The following is an 18,806-nucleotide window of genomic DNA, read 5'->3' as shown; positions in this document are numbered from 1 at the left end:
AAAGGGGGGCTCATCCATCACACTACCGCTTACATGAATAGGAGGTGGATGGGGAGGGAGTGGTAATAGGGAGTGATGGATAGATGGAGGGGGAAGGAGACGGGTGGGAGTGGAGAGGAGGATGCGTCAGGGAGGAATGTCACAGGATAGGACCTGGCGACTCATCAGAAAGTAACGTCCAAAGAAGCGCTGGTGCGTTGAAATAGAAGCCCCCTCCGGAACACAATAGTTGGCATAGCCCAAGGCGGGCGGTGGCGAGGGAGAGAGGAGGCAGGGAGGCTCCTCATCCCAGGCAGGATATTGGCATATGTGGAACTTGCTTACAGTATCTGGGTCAATTAATGTCTCTCTGCCTCAAATGTCCCCTTTTGTAGTCAGTGAAATAATGGTGTGTCAATTCCCGTAGCCTCTCCAGCTCAGCATGGGGCTTAATGAACTGAGCTTTACATTTGACAAGAAAAAAAGAAAAACACTGTAAATACACACTCAGGTATTGGTTTTGCTCTGTTTCAATAAAAAAGCCCTGCATTCTCTCCGTTCAGTGAAGCTGTCTCAAAAATATTTGTTTAATTTCCATCTATGACCCTACAGACAAGAGATGGTCCTGTTCTGAGCTCTTCTCACCGGCACTTTATTTATTGTTAAACACCAACAAGCTCTTCTCATTCACAGATAAGTGAGATATGTAGTGTCAGAGGATCAGACACATGTGCTGCTAGGGCCACACCCCAGTCTAGTGCCAACAAAATGGTAGTTTAGGATTTAAATGTATTCTAAAGCAAACAAAAGATCACTGAAGGAGAGAAAAGCAGTGAGTTCCTGTGGTACGATGAATATTTGTTCTTTTTGTCTTTTTTGCTTGGCGACGCATGAATGGTAGGATGCAATGGAAAACATGAGGGCTAGCCTCCACACACTCAGCTAGCTGGCAGCATAATGAGAAAAACAACTGCACAACACAGAGAGAGGGAATGAACGAATGGGACACAATAAAACTATGTTTCTTACACTACTCAATCGACTGCTGGGTCAACACTGTAAGCAGGGCTAGAATCTAGCAGAAGAGATATGGAGTTGTTCGCTGTGCTGCTGCCCAAACTAAAGTTGCCTACCTCCTGGAGAGAAAAAAAACTAGTGAAAACCAAAGCCTGTCGGTCCTTTAGTAAAATAAACATTTCACTCCACTGTGTTGATCTGTTGTCTGCCAAGTACAAGCTGGACAGTTTTTTTTCCTCCATCGAGGTCTGGAGTTTCACTGGTGAAAAATAACACTAGGCTACATATATGGAAGCATATTATGCGGAAAACGAGGTCAATACAGCCATTTATACCTGACCTCATTACATAGAAGGGCCATGTTCTGCACTTTCCAGATGTATTTCATGTAAATTAAAACTCAAACATCTGAATTATAGTCAAAACCACCATGCACAGGAACCATTCCCAGTCTCCGCAGTCACACCTCACCTCATGACAGAGTGCTTACAGGAAAGGATTGTTAAAGAAAAAAATCTTTGCCATCTGACAGTCTTTTAAATTGAAGCACACACATCAATTTCAGAAACCCAAGCCAGAGGGGTTCATGGCTGGAGGGCCCAGGTGTGATTCAGAAGCAAATAATCAATAAAAGCACATAACCTTCAAATAACTGAGGATGGACCCATGCACCTATTGTATGAAACTTTTGTTTCCATATCCAATCCCCATGGATACACATTCAACACAATTATTATTTGAAAATGTAGTTAGAAACGACACTCAAATAACCACATCTAGGCTTATGACGTTAACCCTTATAGAAAGCATATTGAATGCTGCTGAATGTCAGTTGAGATATTTGAACGATAGGTAGGTCATGTGACTAACGATAAGGCAAGGCCTTTCTCAACAGCTGTGGTTTCCGGAATTCTCCTCTGACTGGTGTAGAGGGAGAGGAGACCCACTGGCTCTCAGGACTGTCTGGGGTGAGCGAACAGGCTAATTATATGCCAAGGACAAACACCCACACACTCACCCTGACACACACACACACACACACAGGCACAATGGAGAGGCACCTTAACTGCTGCCCAATGTCAGTGTCACACAGTCTAACAGGGGACAGGGCTAGCGGCTGATATGAGCGATATGAGCAGGAGTGCTGTGTAGTGAAAAGTGAGCCAGACTAAAGGGTTAGCGCGGGCCAGTGTCAACCCTCCACCAACCACCCTCCACACAAAAATACCTTTATCTGCATTCAAGTCCCTGTCTGCTCCCAAAAAGTGTGGAAAGACTGAGCCGACTACCTGTTCGATAAGGAGGCGCTGGAAAGAAAAAAGGTCAGCCATAAATAAAATATGTACTCTCCAGTCACACCGCCGAGCATCATAGCCTTAAAAGGCAGCGCCAGCCTTCCCACCTCTGTGCAAATTAGCCGCAGACGGGTGCACTTGCTTTAAAACGTTAACAACATTACTATTTCATGGTTATGATATGGCCTTTGGAATGCAATGGAGCCAGATCACGTGAAAGAATCAGTATAAAGTGTTCTCAGCCCCCACCTCTCACTGCTAGACTACTAAAGGCAAAATTGCATTAGAGGTCGGAGGTATTGAAGCCATATACAGTGCCTTCAGAAAGTATTCACACCCCTTGACTTTTTCCACATTTTTTTCTGTTACAGACTAAATTTAAAATTGATTAAATTGAGATTTTTTTGTCACTGACCTACTCACAATATCCCATAATACCAAAGTGGAATTACAGTAACAGTCACAAGTTTGGACACACCTAGTCATTCAAGGGTTTTTCTTTATCTTTACTATTTTCTACATTGTACAATAACACATATGGAATCATGTTTTAACAAAATAAGTATATATACTTTAGACTTTAGATTCTTCAAAGTAGCCACCCTTTGCCTTGATAACAGCTTTGCACACTATTGGCATTCTCTCAACCAGCTTCATGAGGTAGTCACCTGAAATGCATTTCAATTAACAGGTGTGCCTTGTTAATTTGTGGAATTTCTTTCCTTCTTAGTGCGTTTTCAGCCAATCAGTTGTGTTGTGACAAGGTAGGGGTGGTATACAGAAGATAGCCCTATTTGGTAAAAGACCAAGTCCATATTATGGCAAGAAAAGTTCAAATAAGCAAAGAGAATTAACACTCCATCATTACATTAAGAAATGAAGGTCAGTCAATATGGACATTTTCAAGAACTTTGAAAGATTCTTCAGGTGCAGTCGCAAAAACCATCAAGCGCTATTATGAAACTGGCTCTCATGAGGACTGCCACAGCAAAGGAAGACCCAGAGTTACCTCTGCCGCAGAAGATAAGTTCATTAGAGTTACCAGACTCAGAAATTGCAGCCCAAATACAGACACATCTCAACATTAACTGTTCAGAGGACACTGCGTGAATCAGGCCTTCATGGTCGAATTGCTGCAACTAAAGGACAACAATAATAAGAAGAGACTTGCTTGAGCCTAGAAACATGAGCAATGGAAATTAGACCAGTGGAAATCTTTCCTTTGGTCTGATGAAATTGTTGGTTCCAACCGCTGTGTCTTTGTGAGACACGGAGTAGGTGAGCGGATGATCTCCGCATGAGTGGTTCCCACCGTGAAGCATGGAGGAGGAGGTGTGATGGTGTGGGGGTGCTTTGATGGTGACACTGTCAGTGATTTATTTAGAATTCAAGTCACACTCAATTGAGATGGTTTGGGATGAGTTGGACGGCACATTGGAGGAAAAGCAGCCAACAAGTGCTCAGAATATGTGGAAACTCCTTCAAGACTGTTGAAAAAGCATTCCAGGTGAAGCTGGTTGACAGAATACTAAGAGTGTGCAAAGCTGTCATCAAGGCAAAGGGTGGCTACTTTGAAGAATATAAAATCAATTTTGATTTTTTTTAACACTTTATGGTTACTACATTTTTCCATATGTGTTATTTCATAGTTTTGATGTCTTGACTATTATTCTACAATGTAGAAAATAGTAAAAATAAAGAAAAACCCTTGAATGAGTAGGTGTGTCCAAACTTTTTACTGGTATGTATGTTTTTTTTGTTTTTTTTTCAAATTAATAAAAAACGAAAGCTGAAATGTCTTGAGTCAATAAGTATTCAACCTCCTTGTTAATGGCAGGCCTTAATAAGCTTAGGAGTAAAACTGTGCTTAATAAGTCACATAATAAGTTGCAATAATAGTGTTTAACCTGATTTTTTAACAACTACCTCATCTCTGTAAGGTCATCTGTAAGGTCCGTCAGTCGAGCAGTGAATTTCAAACACAATTCAACCACAAAGACCAGGGAGTTTTCCAAGAAGGGCACTTATTGGAAGATGGGTAAAAATAAAAAAGCATGGTAAAGCATGGTGAAGTTATTAATTACACTTTGGATGGTGTATCAATACACCCAGTCACTACAAAGAAACAGGCATCCTTCCTAACTCAGTTTCTGGAGAGGAAGGAAACCACTCAGGGATTTCACCATGACAATGGTGACTTTAAAACAGTTACATAGTTTAATGGCTGTGATAGGAGAAAACTGAGGATGGATCAAAAACATTGTAGTTACTCCACAATACTCACCTAATTGACAGAGTGAAAAGAAGGACGCCTGTAAAGAATAGAAAAATTCCAAAACATGCAAGGAAAGATCTAGTTAAGCTGCAGCTGGCCCAAAACAGAGCGGCACATCTTGATCTTCATTGTAATCAGAGGGCTAATATAAATACTATGCATGCCAGTCTCTCTTGGCTAAGAGATGAGGAGAGACTGACTGCATCACTTCTTCTTTTTATAAGAAACATTAATGTATTGAAAATCGCAAATTGTTGCATAGTCAACTTTCACACTGCTCTGACACACACATTTACTCCACCAGAAATGCCACCAGGGGTCTTTTCACAGTCCCCAAATCCAGAACAAATTCAAGAAAGCGCACAGTATTATATAGAGCCATTATTGCATGGAACTACGTTCCATCTCATATTGCTCAAATTAACAGCAAACCTGGTTTCAAAAAACAGATAAAGCAACACCTCACGGCACAATGCCTCTACCTAAGTTAACCTAATAGTTTGTCTATATGTATGGGTACTGATATGTAGGATACGTGTGCCTTTTTTTATTTTGTTTTTTGATGTAGTTCTGTCCGTGAGCTTTTTTTGTCTATTAATGTTCTGTATTATGTCATGTTTTACATGGACCCCAGGAAGAGTAACTGCTGCTTTTGCAACACCTAATGGGAATCCTAATAAAATACCAAAATACCAAATAAGAAATGTATACTGCAAGAAATGTGATAAAGCAATTCACTCTGGTCCTGAATAGAAAGTGTTATGTTTGGGGCAAATCCAATACAACACATTACTTAGTACCACTCTCCATATTTTCAAGCAGAGTGGTGGCTGCATCCTGTTATGGGTATGCTTGTAATCGTTAAAGACTGGGGAGTTCTTCAGGATAAAAAAGAAACAGAATGGAGCTAAGCACAGGCAAAATCCTAGAGGAAAAACTGAATCAGTCTGCTTTCCACCAGACACTTGTAGCTGACAGCAGGACAATAACCTAAAACACAAAGCCAAATCTACATTGGAGTTGCTTACCAGAAGACAGTGAATGTTCCCGAGTGACCGAGTTCCAGTTTTTACCTAAATCTGCTTGAAAATCTATAGCAAGACATGAAATGGTTGTCTAGCAATTAACAACCACCAGTTTCAGAGAGCTTGAAGAATTTAGAAAATAATAATGGTCAAATATTGTACAATCCAGGTGTGTAAAGTTCTTAGACACTTAACTTCTTATGGCTGCAGGGGCAGTATTGAGTAGCTTGGATGAAAGGTGCATAGAGGTGCCCAGAGTAAACGGCCTGCTCCTCAGTCATAGTCGCTAATATATGCATATCATTATTAGTATTGGATAGAAAACACTCTGAAGTTTCTAAAACTGTTTGAATTATGTCTGCGAGTATAACAGAACTCATATGGCAGGAAAAAACCTGAGAAAAAATCCAAACAGGAAGTGGGAAATGTGAGGCTGGTCGATTTTCAACCAAGATCCTATTGAAATCACAGCGAGACATGGATGAGTTTGCACTTCTTACGGCTTCCACTAGATGTCAACAGTCTGTACAACCTGATGCCTCTACTGTGAAGGGGGGTGAATGAGAGGGGAATTAGTCAGGTCTGCCATGACCTGACCATGCTTTGACCATGCGCGTTCACATGAGAGGGTGCTCTGTTCCATCGCTCATCTGAAGTCAATGTAATTCTCTGGTTGGAACGTTATTCAAGATTTAAATTAAAAACATTCTAAAGATTGATTCAATACATCGTTTGACATGTTTCTACTGACTGTTACGGAACTTTTGGACATTTGCCAGCTTTTAGTGAACGCGCTTCCTGACGTTGGATTTGTTTACCAAACACGCTACACAAATGGCTATTTGGACATAAATGATGGACATTACCGAACAAAACAAACATTTCTTGTGGAAGTGGGAGTCCTGGGAGTGCATTCCGACGAAGATCAGCAAAGGTAAGTGAAGATTTATAATGCTTTTTAATGAGTTTTGTTGACTGCACAATTTGGCGGGTAACTGTATGGCTTGCTTTTGTGGCTGAGCGCTGTTTTCAGATTATTGAATATTGTGTTTTGCTGTAAAGCTTTTAGAAATCTGACACAGCGGTTGCATTAAGAACAAGTGTATCTTTAATTCTATGTAAAACATGTATCTTTCATCAAAGTTTATGATGAGTATTTCTGTTATTTGACGTGGCTCTCTGCAATTTCTCCGGATATTTTGGAGGCATTTCTGAACATGGCGCCAATGTAAACTGAGGTTTTTGGATATAAATATGAACTTAATCGAACAAGACATATATGTATTGTGTAACATGAAGTCCCATGAGTGTCATCAGATGAAGATCATCAAAGGATAGTGATTCATTTTATCTCTATTTGTGCTTTTTGTGAGTCCTCTCTTTGGCTGGAAAAATGGCAGAATTTTTCTGTGAGTTGGTGGTGACCTAACATAATCTTTTGTGGTGCTTTCGCTGAAAAACCTATTTGAAATCGGACACTTTGGTGGGATTAACAACAAGATTACCTTTAAAATGGTATAAGATACATGTATGTTTGAGGAATTTTAATTATGAGATTTATGTTGTTTGAATTTGGCGCCCTGCACTTTCACTGGCTGTTGTCATATCATCCCGTTAACGGGATTGCAGCCATAAGAAGTTTAACCAGCAAGACAGCTGTAATCGCTGCCAAAGGTGATTCTAACATGTATTGACTCATGGGTGTGAATACTTATGTAAATGAGATATTTCTGTAAAAACATTTCACTTTGTCATTATGGGGTATTGTGTGTAAAAATCTATTTATTCTATGTTGAATTCAGGCCGTAACTCAACAAAATGTAGAATAAGTCAAGGGGTATGAATACTTTCTGAAGGAACTGTATACCACTGAGATCCAATCAACTGACACAATATGTGGCGGTTATCTAGGCCATGGTGGCGTGGCATGGGGCAAAACCAACACAGGCGGGCAGGTGATGAAAATGTATAGGTTCTCATAACAATAAAAAATAAAGCTGATTCTTCCATGCTTTAGCTGGGAATTGGAGCACAGCCTTCATTACAACATATTGATCAGGCCAAACAAAGACCCTGGATCTATTGATCTGCTTGTTGGGGGGGAAACTGACAAGGGGGGAATGAGAAGGAGAGCAATGGACTGGTGCTGCAAACAGGATAGCCCAGAGAGAAGTGCTGCATCGGCTTAAAGCAAGGGAAGCGGGGGATTGGAATTTAGAACCCCCATCAAATGAGATGGGAAGAGAGGTGCGGTCGTGGGGTTGCACTTGATGTCGGACTTTAAAAAACAGAGATGGAGGAACTTGTGTAACATGCAATCTTTGTAATGAAAAAAAATAAAGGGCTGGTTGTCCTGCTGTTCCTAGCCCCTGTTCCTCTCCTCTTCGCATCTGACTGAAGGATGATGTCTCTTCTGTATTTATGGTTCTCATCTCGCCAAGGGATTCGAATATTAAGGCAGCCTTGTTTGACTATTGAATAATTCAGGATTGGCACAGACATCAGTGCTTCAGACAGTGCTTTGCTACACAACCTCATCTGCAGCAAGGTAGCCAGTGAGAGCCTTCATTGCACGAGGCTATTACACATTGTCTTATGTGCTTATGTGTGACCATGATGTGCTGTGCCATGACACTGACTCAGGCTAACCCTCAGATACACATTATTTATAAAAGGAATGTGTTTTCTGATCATCCCATCGCCTGAACTTGTGTATCTTTGTTGTAATTTATTGTACATTTCTGGGGGCCTATTGGGCGTTCTTCAATTAGAAGAGAATCACATTCCCTTAGTGTTCCAGTGTTCCACAGGCAGCCTCTCATAACTAATGCAGATGCCTTTGACTTCGCTGTGATAGTCACGTTAATTCATTACCATTTGTCATGTATCGTATGGAGGATGGTGGAAACATCCATAGAGATCCAACCGACCGGTGCTCCCTCTGAATGCTCCGCCTCTCCTTTTTCCAGTGATAGATGTTCATTTTGGCAAGTCAGGACAGCATGCCCTGAGAGGTGTCGTGCACATGGGGCGTCACAACCTACATTGGCTGGTCTCTCCATTCAGTGTGAGCTCACCAGAATGCCATGCCACCACCCCCTCCACACACACACAGAGAAGCACCACCTCCTCCTTCCTGGAGCTGAGCACCGGCCCCAATTTACAGGACGGCGTCAACCAGGGTCACGTCTCACCAAACACACGGGCCTCTCAAGCACTTCTGAGAGTTGCCACAGCTGTACTCTATACCAGGGGTCATCAGGAGCCTTGACAAAGTGCAGAGAACCAGAACAACAACACCATACAAATGGAGTCTCACCCTCCCCCCAAAAAACATAAAAAGTCAGAAAAAACTTGTATTATTTATTTTTGTCAAACGGGTCTGATTCTCTGTGGGTTCAAGAGGTTTGTATTATTAAATCAGAGCAGGGAAAGGTAACTACACTAAAAAACAAAGTCATGGAAAGTGTTGTGATTACAGGAAAAAAAGAGCCGATGTTCTCTGTCTGTCTGTCTGTCTGTCTGTCTGTCTGTCTGTCTGTCTGTCTGTCTGTCTGTGTCTGTGGAGCCAGATACAGACAGCTCAGTGGAGCCAGATACAGACAGCTCAGTGGAGCCAGATACAGACAGCTCAGTGGAGCCAGATACAGACAGCTCAGTGGAGCCAGATACAGACAGCTCAGTGGAGCCAGATACAGACAGCTCAGTGGAGCCAGATACAGACAGCTCAGTGGAGCCAGATACAGACAGCTCAGTGGAGCCAGATACAGACAGCTCAGTGGACACGGTCGACACACTGGCGTTAAAAGCACTTGAACTGAGGTTGAAGATGACTGTAACCACAGTTGCCTTCCATCAGCCCAGCACACTTAATTGGCAAAAACATCTGAAACGTAAGAGCTTGGGGAGTGTGGAATAAAGAAAAAGATTGAAAGTAGGTGGTGGGGCGTTGGGGAGGCAGGGTGGCTGCTTGTGAGAGGAGTATGTATTAAGTTCAATTAGGCTTTTGGGCTTTTTCATTAACCCAGTTTTGGAGAGGAAAGCCTCTGCTGAATAATGCTGCTGTTACTGACTCACTTTACAATCCTGCTTAAAAAGCCTCCTAGTCTGAAAGGCAGGACAATACATGTCAGCTCTCTATAGCCAATTCTCCATTAACCCATTAACCAGCAGCCCCAAGACCCAGTACACACTACCATCGCCAGCCATACCGGCCATTTTACCTGCTGATTTCATCAGATGAGTCATTTTGATCAAACAGGAAATGAACACGGCATGAATGTTAAAATGTCCTTTCTATAGGAACACTCACTGGTGGTGACACAGTGTTAGCTTAGCTGTGGTAGTGAATGGTGATGAGTGTAGTGAGTGGGAGTAGCTATATAGGACTCCACTCAGGGACTCGGTATCAGCCAGCCCTAAACAAATAGGGATGCTTAAAGACAAGGTCACGAGAGGCCCTTGGGGCCGACAGTGGGAAACCGCCTGAGCCTGTGGGCTTTACGTTCACAAACAAAGAGCTAAAATCCTCTTTTCCACATCATCGGATACATAGGAGAGGAGGCCTCGTAGCAAAATAATTGTCCTCCCTCACTTTCCCCTCCACTGCCCTGCTAATGAACTTTGTTCAGAGCCACCTGAACAATTCCATTGAAAACCGATGGAGCGTTCGCCAGGGCCAACCAATAGTTAATCTCTGGATCTGCATCACCTAACAAATAATTACGTCTTTATAATTAAACAATTACTTCTGCTTATTGTGGAGGAATTGCCATTCTAGAGAATACCCAAGCAGAGCCAAATGTGTTTTGGGCCTAGAAAACTTTGGGTTTTGTTATTCATTCCAAAAAATGTGCATGTGAATGCTGATGTTCTCCCAGATCTACTCAGGGTGTGTATTCTGGTAATCAATTACTGAAATGAATCACCTTCAGAGACAGTAGGGTAGGCTGTAACGTCTTCTCCTATTGTCTCCACTCACCACAGGGTCAACTGCCGCAAGAACAAAGTGATCGTATTACCGTTACCTAGTATTGTATACTGATAGGGTTACAGTCATATTCACAACGATACTCTTTCCCAACTTGGAAGAAGGAATCTATTCCAGCTCTACAGAGAGAGCCTAGTATAACTATACTCGCTAATAGCTTTTCTAAAGGAGGACAGGTCCATGCATATAACAAGGAAGCTGCTAGATTATTTCTGATATAACAGGGAAGGATTTTCTGTTACAATGAGCATGAACACTCAGGTATGTTTGAGGAGAATGACTGCAACTAGAATTCAGTCAGTCCTCATTCATTCATTATTTAGGGCCTAAGGGTGCAATTAAGAAAAGTAATTAAATGCACAGGAAGCAGACATTCTCACAGAAAGAAAAAAACACAAAGGTGTCATGGCGTTAGTCTCCACACTACACCTCTTGTGGCTAGGAGCCTCTCAAAAAGCCCCTGTTTCCCTGCCTCCTGGTAAAAACAATATTCACAACCAGCATGGTGAAAGTGGAGTTAGAAAACAGGAGGGGGGGCTTAACACTCCCTCCACACTGTAGGAGCTTTGTCTTTCAAAACATGCCACAGGAGCTTTTAATTAGCGACTGGAGCTTTCATTAGCATCATCCCACGCCACTGAGCTACTGAGCCCCATGCAGCCCCAGCTCCAGGCCAACGCATTACAATGACATAGGGGTGCTGTGCCTCTCTCTCTCCCTGTCAGAGAACCTCTCTCCCCATAGAGGGCTGAGGGCTAGGGGAAGGGAGGGACGAGAAAGAGCAGAGGAGAGAGGAGGTGAGGGAGGGTAAAGAAAGAGAAGAGGAGAGAGGAAGGTGAGGGGAGGGGTGAAGTGGGGCAGACAAAAGGGAACCTGACTACCCCTGGTCACGGCCCATCCACAATTCAACTGAGAGGGAAATCCATCACCTGGAGGATCAAACTGGAGGTTGAGCTGTAGAGCAGGTATAAGGAAGGGCCAGTGAAAGCTCTCTCTTTCCATTCCAACCACCACTCCCTTACTCTCTTTCTTTCACCTCTCGCTCTCCTTCTTTCCCTTTCTCTCTCTCTCTCTTTTTATCTCTCGCTCTCCTCTCCTTCCTTCTCACCCTCCCAGTCTCTTCTGACTCATACTCTCAGCTGACTGTGACTTCTTAGAACACACTGTGAAATCCAACGCTACTGGAGCTAGTTTCTGGTTCAGATGACCTCAAGGCCCAAATCCCTGGGATGGCACATTCGTGGTATGTTCCTCTTTTATTATCGGCAGTCACTCTTAAGGCGTCCGCAACAGAGGAGGCTGGTGGGAGGAGCTATAACAAGACGGGCTCATTGTAATGGCTGGAATGGAATAAATGGAACGGTAGCAAACGTTTTGTGACGTTTTTGTTTGTTTTGGACTTTGTTTTGGACTTTTTTCGACTGTTTGGGCAGACTACATTTTTTCAGAGGAAAGTCGAAGTCAGTAGTCGAAGTCTATGCCCTCTCGTCTGCGATTGGTCAACAGTAGGGATTCTTCAATTACGTGCCTGTTGTCATTCAACAAGAAACGACTCGTCCTTGTGCACATTTGTTCACTTGAGAAATACTGCACCAACATCCTAGTCAGATGCAAAATTGCGCAACTAAGATCTCCCCGGCAAAAACATCAAAATTAATGACATATTTCTTGAGTTATCTTACACTATTTTGAGGAAGTGTATGCTGGCTACGGCATCTCAAAATGGACGAACAGCACTATTGCCACTTCTTTCCCAAAAAAAGTTTGCCTTGCTAGGCCCCAGCCGAACTGACTACTTCAGTCTCAGCACTGTTCAGAGGTGCTATTGGTGACTGTAATCGTGTGATATTTGTTTGTGTGGCAGCACTTTTACTTAGGGAGTAGTTAACCTCAAAAAAGCAATTAATTGGTCATGTTTTCCATGATACATTGTAATTACTGTTTCCAATCAGGTCAGTATCATTATAAAAATTTAAAACAAAACATTACATTGATTTTGTCTTGTTTTCTGAGGGATATGGTATAGAAGCAAAATGAAACAGATACAAATGAAACCGATAAAAGCATAGTCAGATGTAGCAAGCTGTGCTTTTCGATGTTGTATTTCCAACAGAGCAGATACTGTACAAACACAACTGTGATACTGAAGCTGTGTTGAAAGGAAATGACAGCCATTGAGAGGGGTTGGGAATATAAAACAGCATGGCCACTGACCACTTCTGTCACGTTCCTGATCTGTTTTTTGTTGTTTTTGTATGTGTTTAGTTGGTCAGGGCATGAGTTGGGGTGGGCATTCTATGTTTTGTGTTTCTATGTTTAGGTCATTGGTATTAGCCTTATATGGTTCTCAATCAGGGACAGGTGTTTGCCGTTTCCTCTGATTGAGAACCATATAAAGGTAGGCTGTTCACACTGTTTGTTTGTGGGTGATTGTCTTCCGTGTTTGTGTCTGTGCACCACACGGGACTGTTTCGTTTCTTCGTTCGTTTGTGTAGTCTGTACCTGTTCATGCGTTCTTCGTGTATATGTAAGTTCTCTAGTTCAGGTCTGTCTACGTTTGTTTATTTGTTTTGTAGTTTGTTGAAGTATTTTCGTGTTTCGTCTTTACTTTAATAAATATCATTATGTCATATCACAACGCTGCGCTTTGGTCCAATCCCTAGCCATTTTGCCACAACTTTGGAAGTATGCTTGGGGTCATTGTCCATTTGGAAGACCCATTTGCGACCAAGCGTAAAACTTCCTGACTGATGTCTTGAGATGTTGCTTCCATATATCCACATAAATTTCCTTCCTCATGATGCCATCTATTTTGTGAAGTGCACAAGTCCCTCCTGCAGCAAAGCACCCCCACAACATGATGCTGCCACCCCCGTGCTTAACGGTTGGGATGGTCTTCTTCGGCTTGCAAGCCTCCCCCTTTTCCCTCCAAACATAATGATGGTCATTATGGCCAAACAGCTATATTTTTGTTTCATCAGACCAGAGGACATTTCTCCAAAAAGTACGATCTTTGTCCCCATGTGTAGCAAACCGTAGTCTGGCTTTTTTATGGCGGTTTTGGAGCAGTGGCTTCTTCCTTGCTGAGCAGCCTTTCAGGTTATGTCGATATAGGACTAGTTTAACTGTGGATATAGATACTGTTGTACCTGTTTCCTCCAGCATCTTCGCAAGGTCCTTTGCTGTTGTTCTGGGATTGATTTGCACTTTCGCACCAAAGTACATTCATCTCTATTAGACAGAACGCGTCTCCTTCCTGAGTGGAATGACGGCTGCGTGGTCCCATGGTGTTTATACTTGCGTACTATTGTTTGTACAGATGAACGTGGTACCTTCAGGCATTTGGAAATTGCTCTCAAGGATGAACCAGACTTGTAGAGGTCTACAATTTTTTTTCTGAGGTCTTGGCTGATTTCTTTTGATTTTCCCATGATGTCAAGCAAAGAGGCACTGCATTTGAAGATAGGCCTTGAAATACATACACAGGTACACCTCCTATTGACTCAAATAATGTCAATTAGCCTATCAGAAGCTTCTAAAGCCATGACATCATTTTCGGGAATTTTCCAATCTGTTTAAAGGCACAGTCAACTTAGTGTATGTAAACTTCTGACCCACTGGAATTGTGATACAGTGAATTATAAGTGAAATAATCTGTCTGTAAACAATTGTTGGAAAAATGACTTGTGTCATGCACAAAGTAGATGTCCTAACCGACTTGCCAAAACTATAGTTTGTGAACAAGAAATTTGTGGAGTGATTGAAAAACTAGTTTTTAATGACTCCAAACTAAGTGTACTGTATGTAAACTTTCGACTTCAACTGTACTTGCAAGTATTACACATTTCCTTGAACCTGTTTAAGGCAAACTGTCACGCTCGTCATATTAACTGGACCAAAGCGCAGCGTGATCTGGGTTCCACATCTTTTTATTTCTATGTGAAACTCACAGCAAAACAAAACAATAAATGAACAAACGATACGTGCAACAAACGATACATGCAGCAAATGCAGTGCTCACAGGCACTACACAAAAACAAGATCCCACAAACAACAGGTGGGAAAAGGCTGCCTAAATATGATCCCCAATCAGAGACAACGATAGACAGCTGCCTCTGATTGGGAACCATACCAGGCCAACATAGAAAACGAAAAACTAGAATGCCCACCCTAATCACACCCTGACCTAACCAAATAGAGAAATAAAAAGGCTCTCTAAGGTCAGGGCATGACACTAACATGGCAGAAATAATGATTTAATGACTGTGAAAGCAACATAATAATTTACTTGCATAATAATTATTGCATATATCCGCGATTAGTACACAACATATAAAAGCTTTGACCATTTGATCTGTGTGCCACGGGTTAGCTTATGTGGAATAATGAATGGTGTTTGACATACAAAAACAGACATAGAAGATATAAGTAACATTTCCATTCCATGACTGTGCTTTGCACCCAAGTGCATCCAATGTGTTGACTTTTTGAATTACAACTGCCATGGTTCCATTTAAAAACAAGTAGAGGGGTTTGGGTTTTCATTTCCTATTCAGAAGAAAATTGCAGTGGGTCTCCATCTTTGAAACTTTCCATGACTTCAGGTTTATGCATTTTCTATGAGGGGTACTGTATAAAGTAATCTAATTTAAAATGGTTTTACATTTTTAAAATTCTTTAAATTCAGAGCTCAAAACCTATTTTTAAAAGCAAGTAAGCTGGAACACGTTGCCCTACTGTTTAAGCATTGGTTTTTCAGCTACACTGTGCTAAGATTAGAGAGAGGAAATTATTTAACTCTGTTGTTCAAAAAGTGTAAGTGTAAGCAAATTATTAGAAGTAAGGCTACATTTATCCAGATTGACATTTCATTGTTTACAAGCCAAACAACATGGGGTTTTAGGCCCACATAACAGCAATGCTAATTGTTTAAATATGTTTTGATGTTTGTTGTTACCCACGACTGCACTCAACATCATACACGTGTTGAATGAAACACAGGCACACACAGGCACACACACGAGCACACACACACACACACAAGAAAGGCATTTCACTGTACTTGTGCATGTGACATTCAAACTTGAAACACACACAAACACTTAAGCACATGTGCACAAACATACTACAAACAGGCAGTGAAGAGTGTAATGGAAAACAAATCTATTCAAACCAGGACATACCATTGAAAAGGGCCTGTCCTTTCTCTGCACTCTCTGGAACCTCTGCAACGTACATATCTTCAGAGAAGCCCGGCCGACACAGAGGAGGGGTGCCCCTGCCCTCCGTTGCAATCTGAGGGGGATAGGAGGGGGGAGGGTGTTAGAATGATTCAGAATCACAAATCAACCCCCTCTAAAATGCACTTTCGACTACCCCAAAAACTCCTGGTCACATTCTGAACCCTCCACTCTATCTCCCTCCACAGTCATTCAAATGCACCTGTTGTTTTTATAGCAAGGACTGCAATTAGGATAATGAGGCCAAAAGGGTTAACCATTAGCCAAGGAGCATGGCTAGGCAAGAACAGGCCACATTTGTCACTTTGAGGAGATAGAGAGGGGCCCAGACTCAGGCCCAGGCCATGGTTATGGCTCTATGTTGGGTCTATGGCTCACTGCTGGCTGGTCCCCCTTATCACTACTCTGACCTGAGTAAACGGGATGCTTTGAAGTTCAGGAACAGTAGAGATAGGCTACAACTCCTAAAACTCCTACTAAACTGCAGGGGTGAAAGCATCTGTGTGTGTGAATTCCTGTGTCTACTCAAACAAAACACTAAATCATCATCCCTCTTCATCTCCCCCATCATCATCCCTCTTCATCTCAACCATCTTCATCCCTCTTCATCTTCATCCCTCTTTATCACCTCCCCATCATCGTCCCTCTTCATCTCCCCCCCACTCTATCTCTGGTTTAATCACAACGGTCTGATGTTGAATCCGATAAGTTATATTTCTGCCGTTTGTTACATAATAAATTATTATCTGTCATTGTATTTATTTTTATTTATCTTATTTCCAAAACAAAATACAAACATTCATGGAACAAATTCAATTTAACACAAATTAGATATTAGATAGATCAAGAGTTTGACAATTATCTCATCAAGCGTGAGTCGTCTATTACAACATAACACATAATCTATTACTAGCCTAGCACATAATGGGCATCAAATTGATAAAAAAAACTATCCAAAACAAAATAAAACGAGCATATGACCCCACAACCCCAAATACACGTAATACTATTCATTAGAAGGGCCGGACCGGACAACAAAATAATGTAAAACGAGAAGAGTTCCACGGAAAACAAGTATTGGGAGTATCCGTGCCACTTGCCATTCTTAATCAGCGGAATTGAAATCGAATATGCTGGGGGAGGGGCGGGGGGAGGTGTATGCCTGGCTTTCTAGCACACTACATCATCAATTGACAGAGCACACCGCCATGCATAGAACAGCATTGCTCGTTTTTTAAATGAATAAATGGGCCTACATTTCATTAGACTGTCTCTCATATTACAGCTTTAATTATTTAAACATTTTGGCAATTTAAATTTAAAAATCCTTAATTATTATTTTACAACTCAAGTAGGCTAGGTCGGGCCTAAATTACTTATTAAAATATACATAATTTTGAAGAAACTATAATATTCAGAATGAACTATAAAATGTGATAAGTACAAGGCTGGACTAGGCTACTTTGGTAACCTACTTTACACTCTGCCGAGGCACTATAAGCGGCTGAGGTCAAGACGATTTTGTAGTTAGGAAATCAAAAACCAACACAGCATTGTCTCTGGCAGAGTTTCTGGATTGCACTAACATACAGAAACTCAACATAAGTGCACCGTAACTGTTGTTTGCACTGATAGCCTAATTACAAGACGGAAAGGGCCATTGCCTCGAGGCTCATTCCGTGTCCGTTAGGAAGAAATAATGATAGGCTTTTGTAACTCATAGCCTGCATCAATAGACAGCAGCAACTTACTAACCACATCATGTTGGCTCGTGAAAAGGTCACAAATGTAGCCAACAAACATGCAAGTATAGCATTTTAGCGAGTTCAACAACAAAAAATACTTAAAGAATAAACATTGTATTTATTGAGGACCATATGGACTAATAAACCACGTTTATTATAGCGTAATATTTTGAACAAGCGAAGCTTTTTAAATGGCAAAGCATCCCATCCTTCAAATAGACTACTGTAGCGCTTCGGCTCCAAGCAAACCAGGGTTGATCTTCACGCAACATCAATTTACTACATCTTGTCATTATTTGTTGACCCATCACATATCCAAGTTCCCAATACTGGATGCATTATAACGAGCATCCATCCCAAAAAATTCCCATGTAGCCTTTTTGGAGGCAAGCTATAACGGACAACCAGGCACGTAACCCGACAGATCACAGCAGCAGCATCGTCACAGAAAGAAAGCAATAGTCCTAGAACTGTCTTGTGCAACTCAACAAAATCGTTCCGGAGACACATTACCTGCAAAGCGGCCAAGAGCGTGAACAGAAGCAGTCCCCTGCCCTCGTATAAGTACATTGATATGCCTTTTGTTATGTATTTTCCCTTTCAATGCGTGATAAATATCCGTATGTCTTTCTGCAGTCTGGATGTAGTGGTGAAACCAAACGTTCCCTGCTTACAACAAAGGCGGCAGCGGCAGCAGCATGTAGCAGCCTCCCCTATCCACTCTCCGCTCCGATCTGAGATCACCGCCTGGTACTGAGGCTGCTACTCCTTCCCATGCATACAGTCCCTCCAACAGAAAATACCCTGTCGCTGTGCCAGGATCTCTCACTGTCTCTCCCTACTGGTCAATTCGCCAAGTTCACTAAACACAATGTGGCTCCTTCAGACTCCGTCGTCTCGAAACTCCTCCTTCTCCTTTCTAAAAACAAACATACAATCTGTTGAAAAGCACTTGAAGTATTTTATCGCCAGTCTGCTGCCCTCCTCTCGCTGCCTGAACATTTTAGGGGAAGCTCAGGCTGGGAGATTGAAATACATGCCCTTAATCTTGCATTATTTTTATATTAGGCCTATGAATGAATTATTATTTTGAGCTTTATCCAAATGAATGACACACTTGGGTTTCTACTGAGGATGATTATGCTCTACATTAATCATAGGCAATTTACTATTTATCAGGTTTAGTCTTCCATCTATGCCTATCTGACAAAAAAGGAAGAAATCATTTTGGCACATGTGT

At 41.8% G+C, this 18,806-nt stretch overlaps 1 protein-coding gene across 1 annotated transcript in view; it reads right to left on the bottom strand.

The window, feature by feature from the left end:
• LOC129813995 (cadherin-2-like) overlaps nt 1-18,410 on the bottom strand; it is a 115,022-nt gene extending 96,612 nt beyond the window's left edge. The window contains exons 1-2 of the mRNA XM_055866694.1: nt 18,080-18,410; nt 15,765-15,876 (exon numbers count right to left, since the gene is read on the bottom strand). Coding sequence (XP_055722669.1) covers nt 15,765-15,876; nt 18,080-18,136 — 169 coding nt within the window. The 5' untranslated portion in view covers nt 18,137-18,410. The remainder of the gene's footprint in view (nt 1-15,764; nt 15,877-18,079) is intronic.
• Nucleotides 18,411-18,806: the final 396 nt, after the last annotated feature.

Source organism: Salvelinus fontinalis, chromosome 17 (assembly GCF_029448725.1).
Source record: "Salvelinus fontinalis isolate EN_2023a chromosome 17, ASM2944872v1, whole genome shotgun sequence".
In the NCBI taxonomy this organism is placed as follows: Eukaryota; Metazoa; Chordata; class Actinopteri; order Salmoniformes; family Salmonidae; genus Salvelinus; species Salvelinus fontinalis.
This window is presented reverse-complemented; position numbering and strand designations above follow the sequence as displayed.